Below are 18,154 nucleotides of genomic sequence, written 5' to 3'. Positions count from 1 at the left end.
TTTCTCCCTCCCTTCTTTCTTTCCTTCCTTCCTTCCTTCCTTCCTTCCTTCCTTCCTTCCCTCCTTCTTAATGATTTTAGTTTTTATTTGTGTTTTCCTTATACAAAAAGACCTTTTCAACTTTTTATTTTGAAATAATTATAGCATCATAGAAAGTTATTAAGTATATTACAGAGAGGTCACATGCACCCTTCAACTAGTTTCCTGCACTGGTAACATCTTACCTAATTATAGTTCAATATCGTCAATTGAGCCTGGCCGGTGTGGCTCAGTGGTTGAGCATGGACCTATGAATATGGAGGTCATGGTTCGATTCCCAGTCAGGGCACCTGCCCAGATTGTGGGCTCAATCCCCAATGTGGGGTGTGCAGGAGGCAGCCAATCAACGATTCTCTCTTATCATTGATGTTTCTATCTCTCTCTCCCTTCCTCTCTGAAATCAAGAAAAAAATACATTTTTAAAAAACAGTCAATTGACATCGATGCAATTGCGTTTCTATCTCTCTCTCCCTTCCTCTCTGAAATCAAGAAAAAAATATATTTTTAAAAAACAGTCAATTGACATCGATGCAATTGTAGACCTTATCCATCTTTTATTGGTTTTACATGCACACACACAAAATTCAAATGTGTGTGTATGTATAATTCTCTACAATAACAATACCTAACACAGCTGCTATGCACTTACCTATTACCTATTGTGTGTGTATGTATAATTCTCTACAGTCTTACCATATATGTAATCACCACCACAATCAATATTCAGAACTGCTTCATCACCCCAAAGATCTCTCTTGCTAAAGTACGTTCCTTTGAAACACGGTGTGATCCAGTCCATGCCTTGCTTAAAACTCTTTAATGATTTTAAAGCCCCAAATCCTTAAATAAGGGATACCAATGCCTGTGTAATCTGGCTCCAGCCACATTGCCAGCCACCTCCTGCCTTCTCCGCTTGCTCGCCAAGCCCCTGCTCACTAGCCTTCCTTTTCCTTAATTTGCCAAGTGCCTCCACTGCTCAGGGCCTCCACACCTGCTGTGCTCACCAGGAGCTCTCCCCTCTCCCATGCAGCTAACGCCTCACTTCTCAGGAAGTGTTTCCTTGGCATTTCGGACTAGGTTAGGCTCTCCTATGGCTTGTTTTCATTGCCAATTATGATTTTCCTTCATGGCACCTATCACACAGTTGTAAACAAATAGATATGAGTATGGCTCATTAATTTGAGTTCTCTCTAATTAGAGGTGTTGGGGGTATCTTGCTCATCACTGTATCTTTTCTGTCTAGTGCAATGGCTGGCTTAACAGTTGCCCAATAAATAGTCGTTCATGAACAAATTCATGAATAACTATTACAACCTGGCTGGTTGTGGCTGGGGTATGGCCTGAGCCCATGGAACTGGGCAGAGTCCACTTGCTTGTATGGTTACCTGCTCTATGAACTCATCTGCAACCTTCCCAAGGGTGTCCTATCTGAGACCCTGGGCATTTGTGGCCCATACCACTCAGAATCTCAAACTGGTGTTTCCTCTCCTATTCCAATCCTGGTATTCTCTCTGAGAGATTGGAATAGGAATGACCCTGGCCACTGTTCCTCAATAGATCTTTGAGCTGCTTTATCAACTGGATGTTCATCCAGGCTTTTAATGCCAGGCTTCTTTCCATTCGGGGGTCACTGCCAAGGTGTCAATTTGAGAGGGATATTAGTCCAGAGTGTGGGAGTCTCTAAGCTGGATGGCTCCTGAGAAGTCCTTGAAAAGCTTTTAGATCAGCCTTCTCCTCGATACTTCTACCTGCTCTTTGCTAAGTTGTCCCCACGTCCCCATCAATGAATTATTTCCACCCCCACTCTTACTCTCTCAGAGATGACAGTGTGGTTTGTATTTGTGGAGCCCCAAATTTGAAGGGTCCTTATGTTGACTGAATAGACAGTATGTGCCCCAAATGACCCTGGTGTCACTAGCTCTGAGGACTTGGAAGGGAGGAAATGGGAGCCTCCTGCTGGGATGGCTTTGCCAAGGGGTGGTGGTACCACATGGGGTCCTGACCATCTGTGGAGGGTGCTGGGTTGGTGAAAGTAACTCTAATTAGCAACCCCACCCTTGGGCTCTAGTGTCCTCCTTTAGAAGTACATAATAACTCATGTGAGAGAGGCAACACAACGCCTATATGGTGGGTTGGGCAGCATTGGAGCTCTGGAGAAGGAGGAACCCCCAGCAGTAGGCAAAGCTGTCAGTTCTTTTGTGATAGAGTCAGTAATGGGCTTTGCCCTGAATGCTCTGTGCAGACTGACAGCACTGGGGGACCTGAGAGCATCATCCAAGCTTCCTTTCCCTGCCAAATAGAAGGTCAAAGGTCTTCACATTCTGTGGCTCAGACCTGTCCTCTCACTGCCCAAGGGTCTCTTTTAGGTGAGCTATGGCTGACAACAGAGTCCAGCTCTGCAGGCCAAGCCTCCGAATTGGTCCATTGGGGCAGTGAGCTCTAAGGTGATAGCTTAATGTCTCTCCCCGATCCTGCTATTGGCTTGGCTAATGTGATACTTAGGATGGAGAAGAGAGTTAGAGCCAGTGACAAGTCATTTTAGGATAGACCTGGCCATTATGTACCCTTTGCTGTGATGCTGCACTTCTTGGCCCTCCCTTCTAGGCCACGTCCCCCTATAGCCCCTGGTACTGTGCAGGCGTGGACTCCCACTAATCTCCTGGGCATGGGCAGTGATGCTTTGGATAACAGTGCAAGGCCTTGAAGAGCCCCTGAGCTCTATCCGTGGAATCCTCATATCCCCCTCTCCTGTGCCCTGAGGCAGTGTGGTGAACACCTTTGTGGATCAGAAGGCCCAATTACAAATAGCTTTCGTGTGTCGCTCTTGCCATAGTTGATACTGGGGCCGGGAGATAATGCAGGTGACTCTCAGTGCAGCCTTGTGCCATGTGCTCTGCAGCGGCCTTTCTGTTTCTCTCTGATCACCACTTGCTGTCCTCATAACTGGCTACACCTCTAGGGGGAAGTGCTCTTAGGGCAAGAGGATTTGGATGGCATCTATCCCTGGTGGAAGGGTTAATGCCCATCTCTCTCTTTAGGCCTTGATCTGATGATGTAATTGTGGGTAGTGGGGAGTGTGGGGAGGGCCCCAACTGGGTCCCTAGTTTGTTTCCCAACACATGCTACCCTCACCCCCTCTCCAAGTTGGGCATAAATGTGTTTTCAGCTAGTGGTGTTGAGGGGTGACAAGTCAGACCCTCTGGCCCTAACGCTGCCATTTCTGCTTCCTTTAGGTCACCCAACCTGCCTGCAGTTCACCCTGAACATGACTGAGGCTGTCAAGACCTACAAGTGGCAGTGCATAGAGTGCAAATCCTGCATCCTCTGTGGGACCTCGGAGAATGATGTGAGTTTGGGGCCACCACCAGGAGGTAGAAGTCCATGGGGCTGGGAGTCCTTCAAGGGGAGAAGAGGAAAGCAGGACTCTTGTAATTTGGGTCCCGGAGAAAGGGCCAGTTGCAACCTTCCCCTTCCACTTTGACCCCAGAACACTTGGGACCATTGTACCACAGGGACCTTGGTTCCCCTCAGGAATAGATTATATAAAAAAGGCAGAACAAATGCTAATTCTTTCCCTTTTTTATTAGTTTTCAGATATAACAGAGTGGGTTCAACACCTATTCATGGTGAAAACACTCAAGAAAATAGAACTTGTGGGATACTTTCTTAATATGATAAACTTTTTTTTTTTTAACCTTAGAATGAAAGCCATTATCTTACTTATGAGGAAACACTAGAGGCATTTCTACTAAGATCAGGAACCAGATAAGGATGCCCTTTATCTCTACGTTTAGAGATATTAGCTAAGGCTGTTAGACATGAGAGACCAACTAGAAGCATATGATGGTAACAAAGTAGTAAAACTCAATTTCTTTTTAGTTAAATTCTATTTCATAAGCTATAATAGTATATCTGAAAAACCCAAGAAAATGAATGATAATGCTTACTCAGATATTAGAGTAGCAAGATATAAAATTACCATGCAAAATCAATAGCCTTCATATGCACAAATAATAGCAAATAATTAAGTTAGAGGACATAATAGTAGAGAGACTATACTTAAAATAGAAACAAAGAAAAATACGTAGAAATAAGGTTAATAGTAAATGTGTAAAACATCTGAAGAAAAATTTAAAACACCTTTGAAAAGATACAGAAGTAGTCTTGTACAAATGAAAAGACATTGTGTGATCTTAGATAGAATGAGTCAACATTATAAAGATGTCAGTTCTTCCTAAGTTAATTTACAAATTTAATTCAAGCCCAGTAAAAACACCAGTTTTTTTTTAAACTGGAACTAGACAAGTTGATATTGAAGTTCATATGGAAAGAAGTATGCAAGAGTAGCCAAGAAAACACTGAAAAAAAAAAGTTTTGAGGGGAGACTAGCCCTACGAGGTGTTAAAACATACTGTAAAGCCTTTATCATTAAAATAATACAGACAAATAGAACAATGGAATAGAATGAAAACCCATAAATTGATCCGACTACATCTGGACATTTAGTATAGGATAAAGGTTTCATCTAAAATTACTGGCTCAGAGATGGACATTTCCATGAATGGTGTTGGGCCAAAAGGATAACCATTTGGGGAAAGGTAAAATTACGTCCACATAATACATGAGAACAATCTCCAAATGGGCTGGGCATCTAAATATAAAAAATAAAACCATATTAGTCCTAGAAGAAAACATGGGTGAATTCATTTTTAACCTAAATATAAGGAAATATTTTCTGTGACTCAAAATTCAGAAGCAATAAGAGAAAATATTGAAAAACTTGACCACAAATTTGCATGGTAAAAAATGCAATAACGTAAAAGGACAACTTACAAACTGGGAGAAAATATTTGCAGCATTTACTACAGATGAAAGGCTAGTATCACCAATATATAAAGAACTCTTAAAATTTGAAGGACAAGGGATAAGAAACCTGATAGAGAATGGGAAAAAGATATGTAAGATAATTCACAAAAGATATGTAAATGGCCCCCAAAGTTTGGAATTTAAAGTTTAAATGTACTTATAAAGAAATTCAAGTTAAAACAAAATGGAGATTCTATTTCTTTCCTATAAAATTGAAAAACACCTTCATACATTGTCAGTGGGAATACAAAGTGGTACAACCCCCTTCTGAAGGGAAATTTAACAATACCTAACACAGCTGCTATGCACTTACCTATTGCCTTAGCAGTTTCACCTTAGGAATCTACCCTAATGATACACCACTATCTACTCTAAAGATATAGCACTATGAAAATACATGTGCATAAGGTTATTCATGGTTGCATTGTTTATACTTGCAGAATATTGCTCATACGTAGAATGGTTGAATAATGATGGTATAGCCACATAATGGAGTCTATGTAGCTGTTAAAAAAATGAGGCATATCTTTATGAATTTATATGGAGTGATTACCAGGATATATTTTAAATGAAAAAAACACACAACAAATTAAAAATATATAGTATGCCACCATTCTTGTAAGAAAGGCATGAGAAAATATACATATATCTGTTCACTGTGAAAAAGAAATACAGGAATGATTAAACAAGAAGTTAAAGAGATTGGTTATCTACAAGAGTGAGTGGGAATTGGGTAGAAAGAATGGGGTAATGAGGGTAGGATAGTATGGATAAGGAAGGTGATACTTCTCTGAGAATGCCTTTTTGTATAACTCTGAGTCTTAGAACCAGGGTATTGTTTCACATACATATAATAGATAAATACTGAAAAACAACCAGGATGTGGGGGGAACCGAAAGTGGAATATGAGCAGTAACAAATTACCCTAACTGTAATATAAATAGACTAGAGACCTGGTGCACAAATTCATGCATGCGGGGGTGGGGGAGTAGTGGACCACAGGAGGTTGGCCAGCCACAGGAGGTTGGCTGTGGGAGTGCACTGACACCAGGGGGCAGCTCCTGCATTGAGCATCTGCCCCCTGGTGGTCAGTGTGTGTCATAGCCCCCTGGTGGTCAGTGCGTGTCATAGTGGTCGTTACGATAGTTTGGTCATAATGATCACTTAGACTATATATAGATAACATAACCATACTGAAGGGTGGGGTAGGAAAGAATTAATTTAAGTAACTTTGGAAAGTAGTATTTGTGTATTTTAGAGCTAAAGAGAGAACTAATTATACAAATTTTGTACTGTAGTGAGTATATTTGTTTATCACAGGCATGCGAGTTAGTCATTCTGAAACTACATGTACACAGGTCTGAACTAATAACTATATATTGTGAATAACGAGAGTCAGGTTTCTCAATGTCCTAGAAAAAATATTCAGATCTTTTTTCAAATATTTACATGGTTTTGGGTTAGAATAGGAGGTATTGGTAGGAATTTATGATTTTAATATAATATTATATACATATGTATTTATATTTGGGGCGTCCCCAAAAAATGTATACACACTTTAACAGCTGATAGCTCAATTTTCTAAATGAAATGTATTTTAATAAACATTGCCTTTATAATTATTCAAAGTGTGTGTATTTTTTGGGACATCCTATGTATCTATAGCTATCTGTATGCACAAATATAGATGTTGCATGTGTATGTACACATACATTTATTTATTTCCTAACTCTGTCATCTGGGAGGGCCTAGAAGCAATGACAACCCAGGAGCAGTGAGGACCTATAGCACCCAGATATTGGTTTCTAAATCCAGTTGACCCTTGAAAAATGTTGGGTTAGGGTACTGATCCCCATGCATTCAAAAATCTGCTGTATAATTCCTGGCTGTAAAAACCAGCAGGGCCTGTAACTGAGTGAGATGGAGGGCTGTGAGTTCCAGGCATTCCTCTTAAAGGGCCCACACATGGACTTACTTGGACTCACTCCCTCTGAGCTCCAGTGCTGGGGCAGCAGCTTGAAAGGCACCAGGGACCTATGGGGAGGAACTGAATTGTCTGGCATCAGGGTGAGAGCTGGAGGGGCAGCTTTCTCACAGACAGAAGTGCTGGCAGAGGCTGTTGTTCCTTTGATGAACCTACCCCCAACAGAGTCAGCAGGCACTATATCTGAGTCTCCATTAACTTGGCTCACACTGTTCTCTTCGCCCTGGTGATTCTCTGAGACCCTGCCCCACCCAATTTGCAGGCCCACCCATACTGTTTCCAGTGGCTTTTACATATAAATGGCCTTTCTTGGCTCATGCTTCAGACTTTCCTAAAATCTCTCAAACAAGCAGCATCTGCCCCATACCTCTTGCTAAGGCAGCCAGCCTTGGTTCTAAGTTTTGCCTATCTGGGGCACCTCCAAGCCCAGCACAAGTAGCAGCTATCTGCAGATCACTTTGTAGCTCATGTTGGGTGGCCCTGAGCAGAACACAGGTGGTGGCTGACCTTGGCCTGCACCTCCAGGGAGGCCCCAGAGCCAGTGCACCCAGAGGACAGCTTCATATTACCACATTGAAACACCACCCAACCACCTCCACAAGCAACATACTCAAGAGGCAGACTCAGTGGGGCATCAGAGCCCCACTGAAGTATGTCCTGCTCTGTCGGGTGGGCCACTACACAGCTGCTCCTCCACAGTGGGGGAGGGTACACATTGAGTGCCCAGCTCTGGTGAATGGGGAGGCTTTGCTACTGGACCCTACAGAACATCTACTACATAAGACCACTCTACCAAGCCTGGGAGATGTAGCAGCTCTACCTAATACATAGAAATAAACCCAGGAGGTTGCCAAAATGAAGAGACAGAGAAGCATGTCCCAAATGAAAGAACAAAACAAAATTCCAAAAAAAGAACTAAACAAAATGGAAACAAGCAATCTACTAGATGCAGAGTTCAAAACACTGGTTATAAGGATGCTCAATGAACTAAGTGAGAACTTCAACAGCTTACAGAAGGTCATGGAAACCAGAAAAAAGAACCAGCCAGATATGAAGGCTACACTAACTGAAATGAAGAATAATTTATAGATAATCAACAGTAGAGTAGACAAAACTGAAAATTAAATCAGTGATTTGGAATATAAGGAAGCAAAAAACACCCAATCAGAACAGCAGAAAGAAAAAAAGAATTCAAAAATATGAAGATATGTAAGGAGCCTCTGGGACAACTTCAAGTGTGCCAACATTTGCATCATGCACATGCCAGAAAGAAAGAAGAGGGGACAAGAAATTGAAAACATATTTGAAAAAATAATGACAGAAAATTTTCCTAATGTGATGAAAGAAATAGACACACAAGTCCAAGAAGCATAGAGAATCCCAAACAAGATGAACCCAAAGAGGCCCACACCAAGACACATAATTAAAATACCAACGGTGAAAGACAAAGGGAGAATCTTAAAAGCAGCAAGAGAAAAGAAGTTAGTTACTTACAAGGGAGCTCCCATAGACTGTCAGCTGATTTCTCAACAGAAACTTTGCGTGCCAGAAAGCACTGGCAAGAAATATTCAGTGTGTAAAGCAAGGACCTACAACCAAGATCATTCTATCCAGCAAAGCTATCATTTAGAACTAAAGGACAGATAAAGAGGTTCCCAGTCAAGAAATAGCTAAAGAGTTCATCAATACCAAACCAGTATTACATGAAATGTCAAAGGGTCAAGAAGAAGAAGGAGAAGAAGAAGAAGGAGGAGGAAGAAGAAGAAGAAGAAGAAACAATAAAATGGCAATGAATATATATCTATCATCAATTGAATATAAAAAACAAATAAATAAGCAGAACAGAAACAGGCTCATAGATACAGAGAACATGTCAACCTGTAGCTGAAAAATAAAAAATGATTTAAAAAAGAAAACATGACAAGTAAGTACAATGTGGGATCCTGGGGGAAATGTCATAAGTGGGAAAACTGGTGAAATTTAAATGAGTCTGCAGATTAGTTAGTAGTGTCATGTTTATGGTAATTTCCTGCTTGTCATGATTGTACTATGATAATGTAGATGTTACCATTAGGGGAAACCGAATAAATGTGTACAGGAACTCTTTGTACCATTCTTGCAACATTCCCTTAAGACTAAAAGTATTTCATAATAAAAAATAAAAAATAATGGGATGTTTCCTAGCATCTTCCAAAGGTAACAAAGTTTTTTTAAAAAAATATAGTATCTTTATGAAATCAAGGATTTAAACATATTTAATTTGTTTCAACCCATTACAGTTAAAATTGCCCCATCTTTGGCCAATGGGAACGTAATTAGGGAGGATCCTGAGATTTTTTACTCAGGCACCCTGAGTCTTTATGACTCTAATAGTTTGAGAGTGTCCTTGTTTTCCAATATATAAAAGTACTTATTAATTTCAAGCTCCAGACCTGAAATCAGCCATTTCTCCAAGGATTTATGTGTGTGTGTTTTTAAGTGGGCAATGATCTTTAGAGAACATAACATGAATGCTAGCGGTGCTGATTTTTACTGTATTATTCATAGTTTTGGGGCATTTTCAATGGACAGAGCTAGAAAATATGTTTTGTTTGTTTTAAAGATAAAAAGCACTATAAATTAACATTGATACTTCCAATTCATGTACAAGACTAACTATAGAGTTTTTATTTAACATCATCGATCTTACATCTATATTTTCTTTAAACTATGTCACAATTGTTTCTTCTCAATACCACCCATTTAATCCACACACAAAAGTTTCTATCAATTCCACTATTATCAACAACAACATGATTTCTAAAAAGAAATACACACACACACACACACACACACACACATTTGCACTTATTTTTGTCCTAAGGTGTATTTGACTAAGGATGTACAATCAATCAACTTATTTTAAAGTCACTTGGAATAGTTTCTTTCTATTTGGTTATGTCATCAACTAATACATAATTAGATGGCTTTGTTTCATTCTTCTTTTGTTTTTAGGGATAATTAAAATGTGAATTTTGCTTTATGACTTTGTAAAATATTTACTGGCTCCAAAATCAAATTTATAAAATAAATAGTATATTCAAAGAAATCTAGCTTCTCTCCCTATCTCTTTTACACTGTCCTCTCACTTTGCTTATAGGTAACCATTTAAAAAGTCATGTTTTATCTTTCCGTTTTGTTTTAGTGTAAGCATATGTCTGTGCATATGAATCCATAAAAACATGGATGCATCTTAGAAAATGGCAACCAATGTACATATTTTCTTCACCTTGCTTTTTTATTGAAAATCCTGGAGATTACACCAAAGCAATACATAAATATAATCTTATTTTCTGCCTACAGTTGATTCTAATCCTTGGCTTTACAAATAGGGTTCATGCTGAGGTGTTTTTATTGATGTTGACTTGGCAGAGCCTTAGGGGAAGAATCAAGAGGTGAGGCTGCTTGGGCAATAGGGTTCCTCTCACGTAGTCAGGGATTTGTACTGCACATCCCAGAATGGGATTCCCATTCTCTGGAACTGTAGCCATAGGTGGATCCTGCTTCTTGGATACTTGGGAGTAAGAGGTCCTTAAACTGTGTTTTTCATGGGGGTTAGCATGAGCTGGGATTTCTTGGTGGTTTTGACAGGCAATTATCCTGAAAAGCAGATGGGAAAGAAGAGATTATGGTGTTAGATAGTGATCAACACATGCAAAAATCATTTAAACCCACAGATGCCTGCTTTCCCGTTAGCAGAGTTCAATCTGGGCATTCAACCTTCTTGTATTTCTCATGTCGGCCCTGTAGTAGGGTTATCAGTATCTGTAGGACACTGGTAATACTGTTTCTGATGAGTGTCTCCCTATTTTCTGTCTTCATCCTAACTCCTCTCTCCTCGCATTACCCCTGTATTATATGATCATATAGCTTACTTCTGCTCTGACAACCATGGTGTAACTCTTTTGGAGTAAACCACCCTGTCCTGTTTTCATTGTACTTCTCTGACTGCTTGTTAGTCTCTTTTTTTTTTTTTCTTTCCAAAAGTCTATTCTTGGCTTTTTTCTCAGAACCTTAGATCTGAGTCCTTGATTTTTCAATGAAAGCTACTCTTTCCTCAGAAAAGTGTACATTTCTTTCTATCTGTATACAGAATTGTGCATATAATTTCAAGGAGTTCATGAACACCTTTCCATGAGCACAAATTCAAGGACTTCTTCTCTCACACACTCTAGGCTTCCTCTCCCAGGACCATCATTGCTGTTTAATCACAAATGACTCCCAAATCCATATCTCACACCCAGGCCCCTTTTCTGACCTCCACATGCCTCTAGGGCAGTGGTCGGCAAACTTATTAGTCAACAGAGCCAAAAATCAACAGTACAATGATTGACATTTCTTTTGAGAGCCAAATTTTTTAAACTTAAACTATATAGGTAGGTACATTGTTGTTAACTTAATTAGGGTACTCCTAAGGCTTAGGAAGAGCCACACTCAAGGGGCCAAAGAGCCGAATGTGGCTTGCGAGCTGCAGTTTGCCGACCACGGCTCTAGGGCATCCCTCCAGCATACTCTGTAGAACATACCAGTATCAATAACTGAGGCTGCTCTCTCCTTCCATAGATCTGTTCCTCTGTCCATGTCTCAATGGGTAGCTATATTATTTGACTTGCTGTCCACGCCATAACCCAGGAGATATTCTCGATTTCTTCCCTGTCATTCTCCACATCTAGTCGGTGACTCTTAGATGGGAGCAAGGGCCCTTTGCTTTCCCACATGACACAGCCCTAGTTCAGGCCACCGTCATCTCCCACCTGGATGGCTACAGCAGCCTTTTAACTGGTCTCTGGTCTCTAGAAGCAATGTCTCCCCACCTGGGTAACTACTTTTGCACAGTAGCTAGTGAGATCTTTCTAAATTGCAAGTCTGACCATGTCACTCCACTGTTGCTGACTCTTCAATAGCCTCCCAGTGCCCCACTGAAAAGGCTTGGCATGATTCAAAAGGCCTTTCATGACCTCTCCCTCTTCATTGTTTGCTCACCGGGGTTTCCAACTTCTATATCGACTTTTTCCAGGATCTCTGCACTGGTGAGATTTGATATAAAACATAATTTTACAAACATCTTATAAGCTATCAAAGCGGGCCCAAAGATCACTGAATAGAACAGGGCTGGAGAGTGGTGACCAGATCCCAAACCTTTACTGAGGAGCTTCTATGTGCAAGGAAGTTCTGAAGGAGATGCAGAGATGAGTAATTCAAGGCTCTGCCCCACGGGCCTCATAGTCCACAGAGGAGTGGACAAGAGGCATGCTCCAAATGAACTGTTTAACAGGATAGTTAGATGTCTACCACACACCGGGCTTTGTAACGTAAGGGGAAAGGCAATTCAATGTCATAAGGGAAAGAACTATGGGGATGCAAGTGGGGATAGACTAGTGAATAGTGAAGCCTCTGTGGGGAAGAAGGGGTTGAAAACTTGAAGAGTGGGCAGGGAATGGTCCAGAAGAGAAGGGGTCAGGGACTGGGAGAGCCTCCAGGAAGAAGGACCTGAAGGAGGCCAGGGCATACTGTGTCCTTGGAAATGAACCACAGCTGGAGGGCTCTGTTCTCACCTGGGCTCCAGCCTCCAGCTTCTGAGGAGGTTTTTGGGAGCTGAAAAATGGCTTCATTTGCATTTCTCTAGATTCACATATGAAACACTAAAATGGTTCTGAGGTGTCATGGATGTTACCACCAAGTATGGTTGTTGCATGTTTCATAGATAGAAAGAGTGAGGTTCAGAGGAATTGAAGTACAATTTTCAGACATCTAAAGTATATTCTGTGAACTGGGCAATCGTCATGGGAATATAGAAATGCATAAATTTAGTTTTTTGCCCTTACAGAGGCAGAATTATTGGTTTTGGGAGTTCAAAAGAATAAGGCATTCCTTTAGTTTAGATGTGAGGTGGTAGTCAAGAAAGGCTTCTTGGAAGAGGTATGATTTGAGCAGAATTCAAAACTAAGGGTAGGATTTGCATAGTTGGGGAGGTAGAAGGGGAAATTCCAGGTGTGGGCAAAGCATGCTCAGGGGACAATGAAGACTCTAAATGGGTTCTGGAAAGGGGTGTCCAGGGAGGTTGATCTGTGGAAATAAGGCCGGTGGAGCCCTGGCCGGTGTGGCTCAGTTGGTTGGAGCATTGTCTTATACACCTTAAGGGTCAAGGGTTCAATTCCCAGTCAGGTTTGATCCCCAGTTGGGGTGCATGTGGGAAGCAACTGATCAATATTTCACTCGTGCATCGATGTTTTTCTCTCTCTCCCTCTTCCTTCCTCTCTTTATAAAAATCAATAAAAGCATGTCCTCGGGTGAGGATTAAAAAATAAATAAATAAAAAAAGAAGAAGAAGGAAGAAAGCCAGTTTCAGCTTGCATTCAATTTAAAAAAAAAAAAAAAAGAAAAATAAGGCTGGTAGAGTAGGGAAGGCATTGGCCTTAAATAATTCAGTCTCGTTCTCCTTCTCATCACCTACTCTGTATTCCACCAGGACCAGCTACTCTTCTGTGATGACTGTGACCGTGGCTACCACATGTACTGTTTAAACCCCCCTGTGGCTGAGCCCCCAGAAGGTAATGGGGATGAGGTCGACAATCACAAAAGCAGCTACCACTCCCACTCATTGAGGCCTCTAGGGTTCAGGCCTTGTGCTAAGGGCTTTACATATCTTGTCTCATTTAATCATCACAACCCTACGACTTAGGTACGACCACTACCATTTGACAGATGAAGAAACTGAGGCACAGTTCGACCACCTGAAATTTCAACTTGAGGCCCGGAGAGATGTTTCCCAGACATGTGGCTGAGAGGGTGGGAGGTGGAGCTTCCAGGGGAGCTGGCCAGGCCTGGGGATGCTGGTTACGAGGCAGGACCAAGGAGGGAGGGTCTTTCCAACAGTTCAGCTGGTCCTCCCTGAGCACTTGTGGTTTTCTGAGCAGCACTTGCTCTCCTGAGCTGCAGACTCCAGCCCGTTTTCAGCACTGGGATTCGCTCTCTGAATTGTGAAAGTCCAAAGAAAACAGGGCTTAGAAGAAGTGAGGGCCCAGGGTGGGGCTTGAGGGTTGGGAGAGGTGCCGCTGGTCATGCCGTCTTGTTTCTTGTAGGAAGCTGGAGCTGCCACTTGTGCTGGGAACTGCTCAAAGAAAAAGCCTCGGCCTTCGGCTGCCAAGCCTAGGGCCCCGGGTCACCGCAGGTGACTTGCTGCTGGAGAGGTTGAACCAGAGCCCAGTTCAAAGCCGATTGAGCCCCTACTCCCATGTATCCAGACAGACCAACTGTGAGCAAAGCCAGTAACCAGAGGGCGTGACACGCGGAACCAAGAGGGCAAGCTGTCTACGTAGCTCCCACACACAGGTCTCCACACTCCAGCCCGCCCGCCTTGTTTCAACCAGAAGGATCTTGCACTTTTGGAGAACAGCCCAGCACTGCGGCCCTCTCACTGGTTCCCACCATCTGTTACTCGTGTGTGTGCTGTTTCTACCTATTGTCTTCTAAGAAATCTTCTCCCAGCCTCCTGCCTCCAGCCTCCAGCTTAGGCTCTTCACCCTGAAGTCAGCCGAGGAACAAAGGGCTGTGAGGAAGCCTCTCTGGAAACTTCTAGACCCAGAGCCTGGAGGCCGTCTTGACAGTGAAAGTCCCTCCTTGTTCCTGGTCTGTGTGAAGAGGAAGAGCTGCCTTCTGGACCGGGCAGATGTCCAGTGGCATCACAGCCAGGGTGGTCTGTGCATGGGGCTGGGGAGGGAGGTGGAGGCCCTGGGGGGCGGGAGGAGACATTCTGGAGACAGTTGTGAGGCCCTGCAACAGCCAAGAAGTATTTGTTACCATCAGGAGCGGCTCTGCTGGGCGGTTCCTTCACCCGCGGAACTGGGGCATCCTTGAGGTGAGACAAGCCACAGCCGCTGGCAGAGAAAGATGTTAGACTCTGCCTCCCAACCCGCTTTCCTGGGGGGGGGGGGGGGGGGGGGGGGGTGAGGGGGTGTTGGTGGTTCAAGAACCAGGAAGGCGAGTGAAGAAGCCTACACAGTCGAAAATCTAAATGTTGGTAAAAAGGTAAAAAGGACTGCCCCTTCGAGAAACCCTTCAGTATTGATGTGACACTACGAATTCCCTTTCCCAAGTAATTCTTCCTTCCACCAAGTGTGTGTCTGCCCTTGTGTCCTGAGACCTGACTCTGGAAATTTTAGGATTGGGGACAGATTGTCGTTACCTAGACAATAACTGGGGTGATGGGATTATTCATGACCAAGGTGGCGGCCTTGCAGAGCCTCGGCTCAAGGGCCGCTTTTCTCTCCTAAGCTTCCCGGTACCGACTGGACTTTTTTTTTTCTTTTTTTAATGGATCAAGAAGAAAGAGGCTCAGATTTCGAGAAGTCTGTGTTGGAAGGCCACCCTGTAGGCTTGAGCAGCTTGGGCTGTCTTTGAATCTCACAGGCAGTGGCAACAGCAGCAGCGCACAACTGACAGTTTTCTGGGAAAATCATTTGCCCAAAGGGCAGGTCTCGCTGAGCGGGACCCTCGCGCATGCTCCGCTCCCCTGAAGTCAGCTCCGTCTCTGTGGTCCGCTGCTTACAACAAAGGCCGAGTTATTTTTAGTCCTTCAGCCCTGAAGAAGCCCCTGGAGACCTGCAGACGGCCGAGATGGGCCACTTCCGCCTGCTGCAGAGTTCACCCTGCGACTTGGCAATGCTCTTGGCCGGTGGACCCAGGCAGCCTGGCGTGGAGCCGAGCCCTGTTGGTCTCCCTCAGTTCTTTGCACCTGGGGCTAGAGATGGGGGTCACTCTCCTGCAGGGGTCTGCGGCCTCGGAGGGAGTTACTTGCATGTGCAATGATCTCATTTAAAGGGCCCTGTCCAGGTGGGATTCCATCTTGCTCAGGAGATAGTTCCTTCTCCCTGCGGGCAGGTGAGCCTGTTTTGGGAAGCTGTTGTGTTGTCACATCATTTGTTCATTTGAGGGTTACATCTCTTCTCCCGACTGCCCTGGCTCTCTATGCCCCCACCCCCTGCAAACCAAAGTGGGGTGTCCTCCAAGCCGATGATTGGTTTTGAAAATCACTTCAACTTAATTTTAGGAAAAAAGTTACCAAAATTGTTCCCAAATGCCACAGTGGCTTAAAAGTTGAAAAAGCAAATTTGAAACAAAAGCTGTGGCCCTACTACTTGCCGGGTCCTCTTTGGAGGGTGTGCAAATCCATTCCCACTTTATCACAGACAATGGGGAAGTCCTGTCCTACCTCCAGCCACACCTGCCGCCCACAGAAGCTGTGAGGGTGGGGGTGAGTCTTGCAGCCAAGGAGGGTGCTGTACCTGCCACAGTGATGGGGTGCTCAGGGCTCTGGAATGGACATCAGGAGGGCCCAGATCCCTTCCCGGTTCCCCTCCCTGCAGGATGGGCCCAGCCCCTTCCTCTTTGGAGAGCAGTTTCCCCATCTGAAAAGGGGTTGGCAAAGCCAGCAGCGGGATGGCACTTTCAGGGTACTCAAGCAGACACAGTCACATTTGTATTGAAAATACCACATTTGTATTGAAAATACCACATTTGTATTGAAAAGGGAAGGTGATGGTAAACTTCATATTGGTCTTTCTTTGAATCCCAGAGAATGAGCCAGAATCATAGGGTGTGCATGGATAATTAGGGTTTTAATTTTGCCTCTGGCATGGAGTAGCTGTGTGACTTTGGGCAAGTCACTCAACATCTCTGAACCTGAGTTTGGAGATAAGAATACTTGCCCTGCCTAGTCCACAGTGACACTGGGAGACCCAAAGAGCATGATGTTATATAAATGACCACCGAGAGCAGTGCTTGTCAGGGAGGGACTCCAAATAATTTCTATGCCCCTTTTCTAGTGTGAGTTAGCCAAGGTTAGACACCTTCTTAGAATCTCCATTTGACCAAAGGAGGCTTATGTCCTAAGGGCTGTGCTGCCTGTGGTCAGGGCCACTAGGCCAAAGCTGTGACAAAAAAAACCCTGACTGTGCCTGGGTGTGTGGTGGGAGGTGGGGGGTTTACCCTGGGGTTGGGGACTTCAGGGTGACGTTACTCGAGATACTCCCTTCTGCAAGATGAGTGCCGCCTAGGCGGGAGCTAACTTCTGGAGAGGACTGAGATTCAGTTCAGCGGAACATTCACCTGAACTTTTGGGTTGACAGCCTAGCTCCCCTACTTTGTAGCTGGGGGACATTGGGGAAAGGTCTTGACCTCTTTGAGCCTCTTTCTGCACATCTGTAAGGTGGGAGATGCGGCCTCTCCAGCAGGGCTGTTACTGGGGTCAGGGTGATGCTGGTGATGCTGACACGAAGTTCCCCACACCACAGTAGCTCTGGTCATTGTGGACGGAGGCCACCACGTGGAGATAACCACTCTGTCGACTCCCAGCTCCGATCTTTGGGACAGCCAGGGTGCCTTTGTTTCGCTCCGATGTGGCTCCAGCCAACCAGGGAGGAGGTGAGGCTGCAGGATCTAAGCCGGAAGTTGAAACCCTCTGTTTCCTGTAGGTATTTTTGAAACACTGCTTTTTGGGCCTGCAGCGAATGGAGGAAACAGACAAGGCTCCTGCTAGGAAACTTACATTCTAGCTTTTCTTCTCAACTCCCCACAGACTTATTGCAGGCGCCTCCGGCAGGAGCCGCAGGTCCCAAGGCTCCCCTGCTCCTGTCATCGCCCTGGGGCAGGTAGGAAGCCCAGGCAGGCAGCCAGGCAGGCCTGCAGAGGCACTTCTCCCCCAGGCTCGGCTCCCTGTGACTGAACCAGCTAGGAAGTGGGTGGGTGGGGGGGAGGCCAGATTCCTTCTGAGCTGGGGAAGGTAACAGGCTTTAAGGGGGGAGGGGGGAGAGTTAGGGTTTCATAGTGATGATCATGATACACTCATGGTGCATATTAGTCTTTGTGCTTCAAACAGCGCCATTCCTTTTGCCCCTCCCCTTAAAACGTTCAGATATTAAGGAAGGAAATGAGACGGCTATTACTACTTTTCCAAGGGGGCAAGTTTAAGGGACAGACCTGTGCTCTTCTGTGTTGTTGAAGAAAGATTACTGGCCACCTCAGGCCTCGGGGCTTATCGAAGAGGGTCCGTGGTGTGTGGGGTGGGGAACCCTGAGGACCACCTTCCCTGCCCACAAGCTGGTTGTCAGCCTCCCTTCCTCTCTCGATCCCGGACCCCCTAGCCCTCCCTGCTGCCCACTACAGGCCCCTCCTCAGAGCGTCCCTGTGTATCACAGCCCAAGGGCAATGATGACTCACCCAAGGAAA

The 18,154-nt window shown here is 44.3% G+C and overlaps 1 protein-coding gene across 3 annotated transcripts in view; it reads left to right on the top strand.

Moving 5' to 3' along the window:
- DPF3 (D4, zinc and double PHD fingers, family 3) overlaps positions 1–14,858 on the top strand; it is a 279,416-nt gene extending 264,558 nt beyond the window's left edge. For all 3 annotated transcript variants that reach the window (XM_005865797.2, XM_014539307.1, XM_014539308.1), the window contains exons 9-11: positions 3,273–3,385; positions 13,398–13,479; positions 14,011–14,858. In XM_005865797.2, coding sequence (XP_005865859.1) covers positions 3,273–3,385; positions 13,398–13,479; positions 14,011–14,081 — 266 coding nt within the window. In that variant the 3' untranslated portion in view covers positions 14,082–14,858. The remainder of the gene's footprint in view (positions 1–3,272; positions 3,386–13,397; positions 13,480–14,010) is intronic.
- The last annotated feature ends 3,296 nt before the right edge of the window (positions 14,859–18,154 follow it).

This window comes from Myotis brandtii, unplaced genomic scaffold (genome assembly GCF_000412655.1).
Source record: "Myotis brandtii unplaced genomic scaffold, ASM41265v1 scaffold213, whole genome shotgun sequence".
Classification (NCBI taxonomy): domain Eukaryota; kingdom Metazoa; phylum Chordata; class Mammalia; order Chiroptera; family Vespertilionidae; genus Myotis; species Myotis brandtii.
Note: the sequence above shows the minus strand (reverse complement) of the source record. Positions and strands in the feature narration are given on the sequence as shown.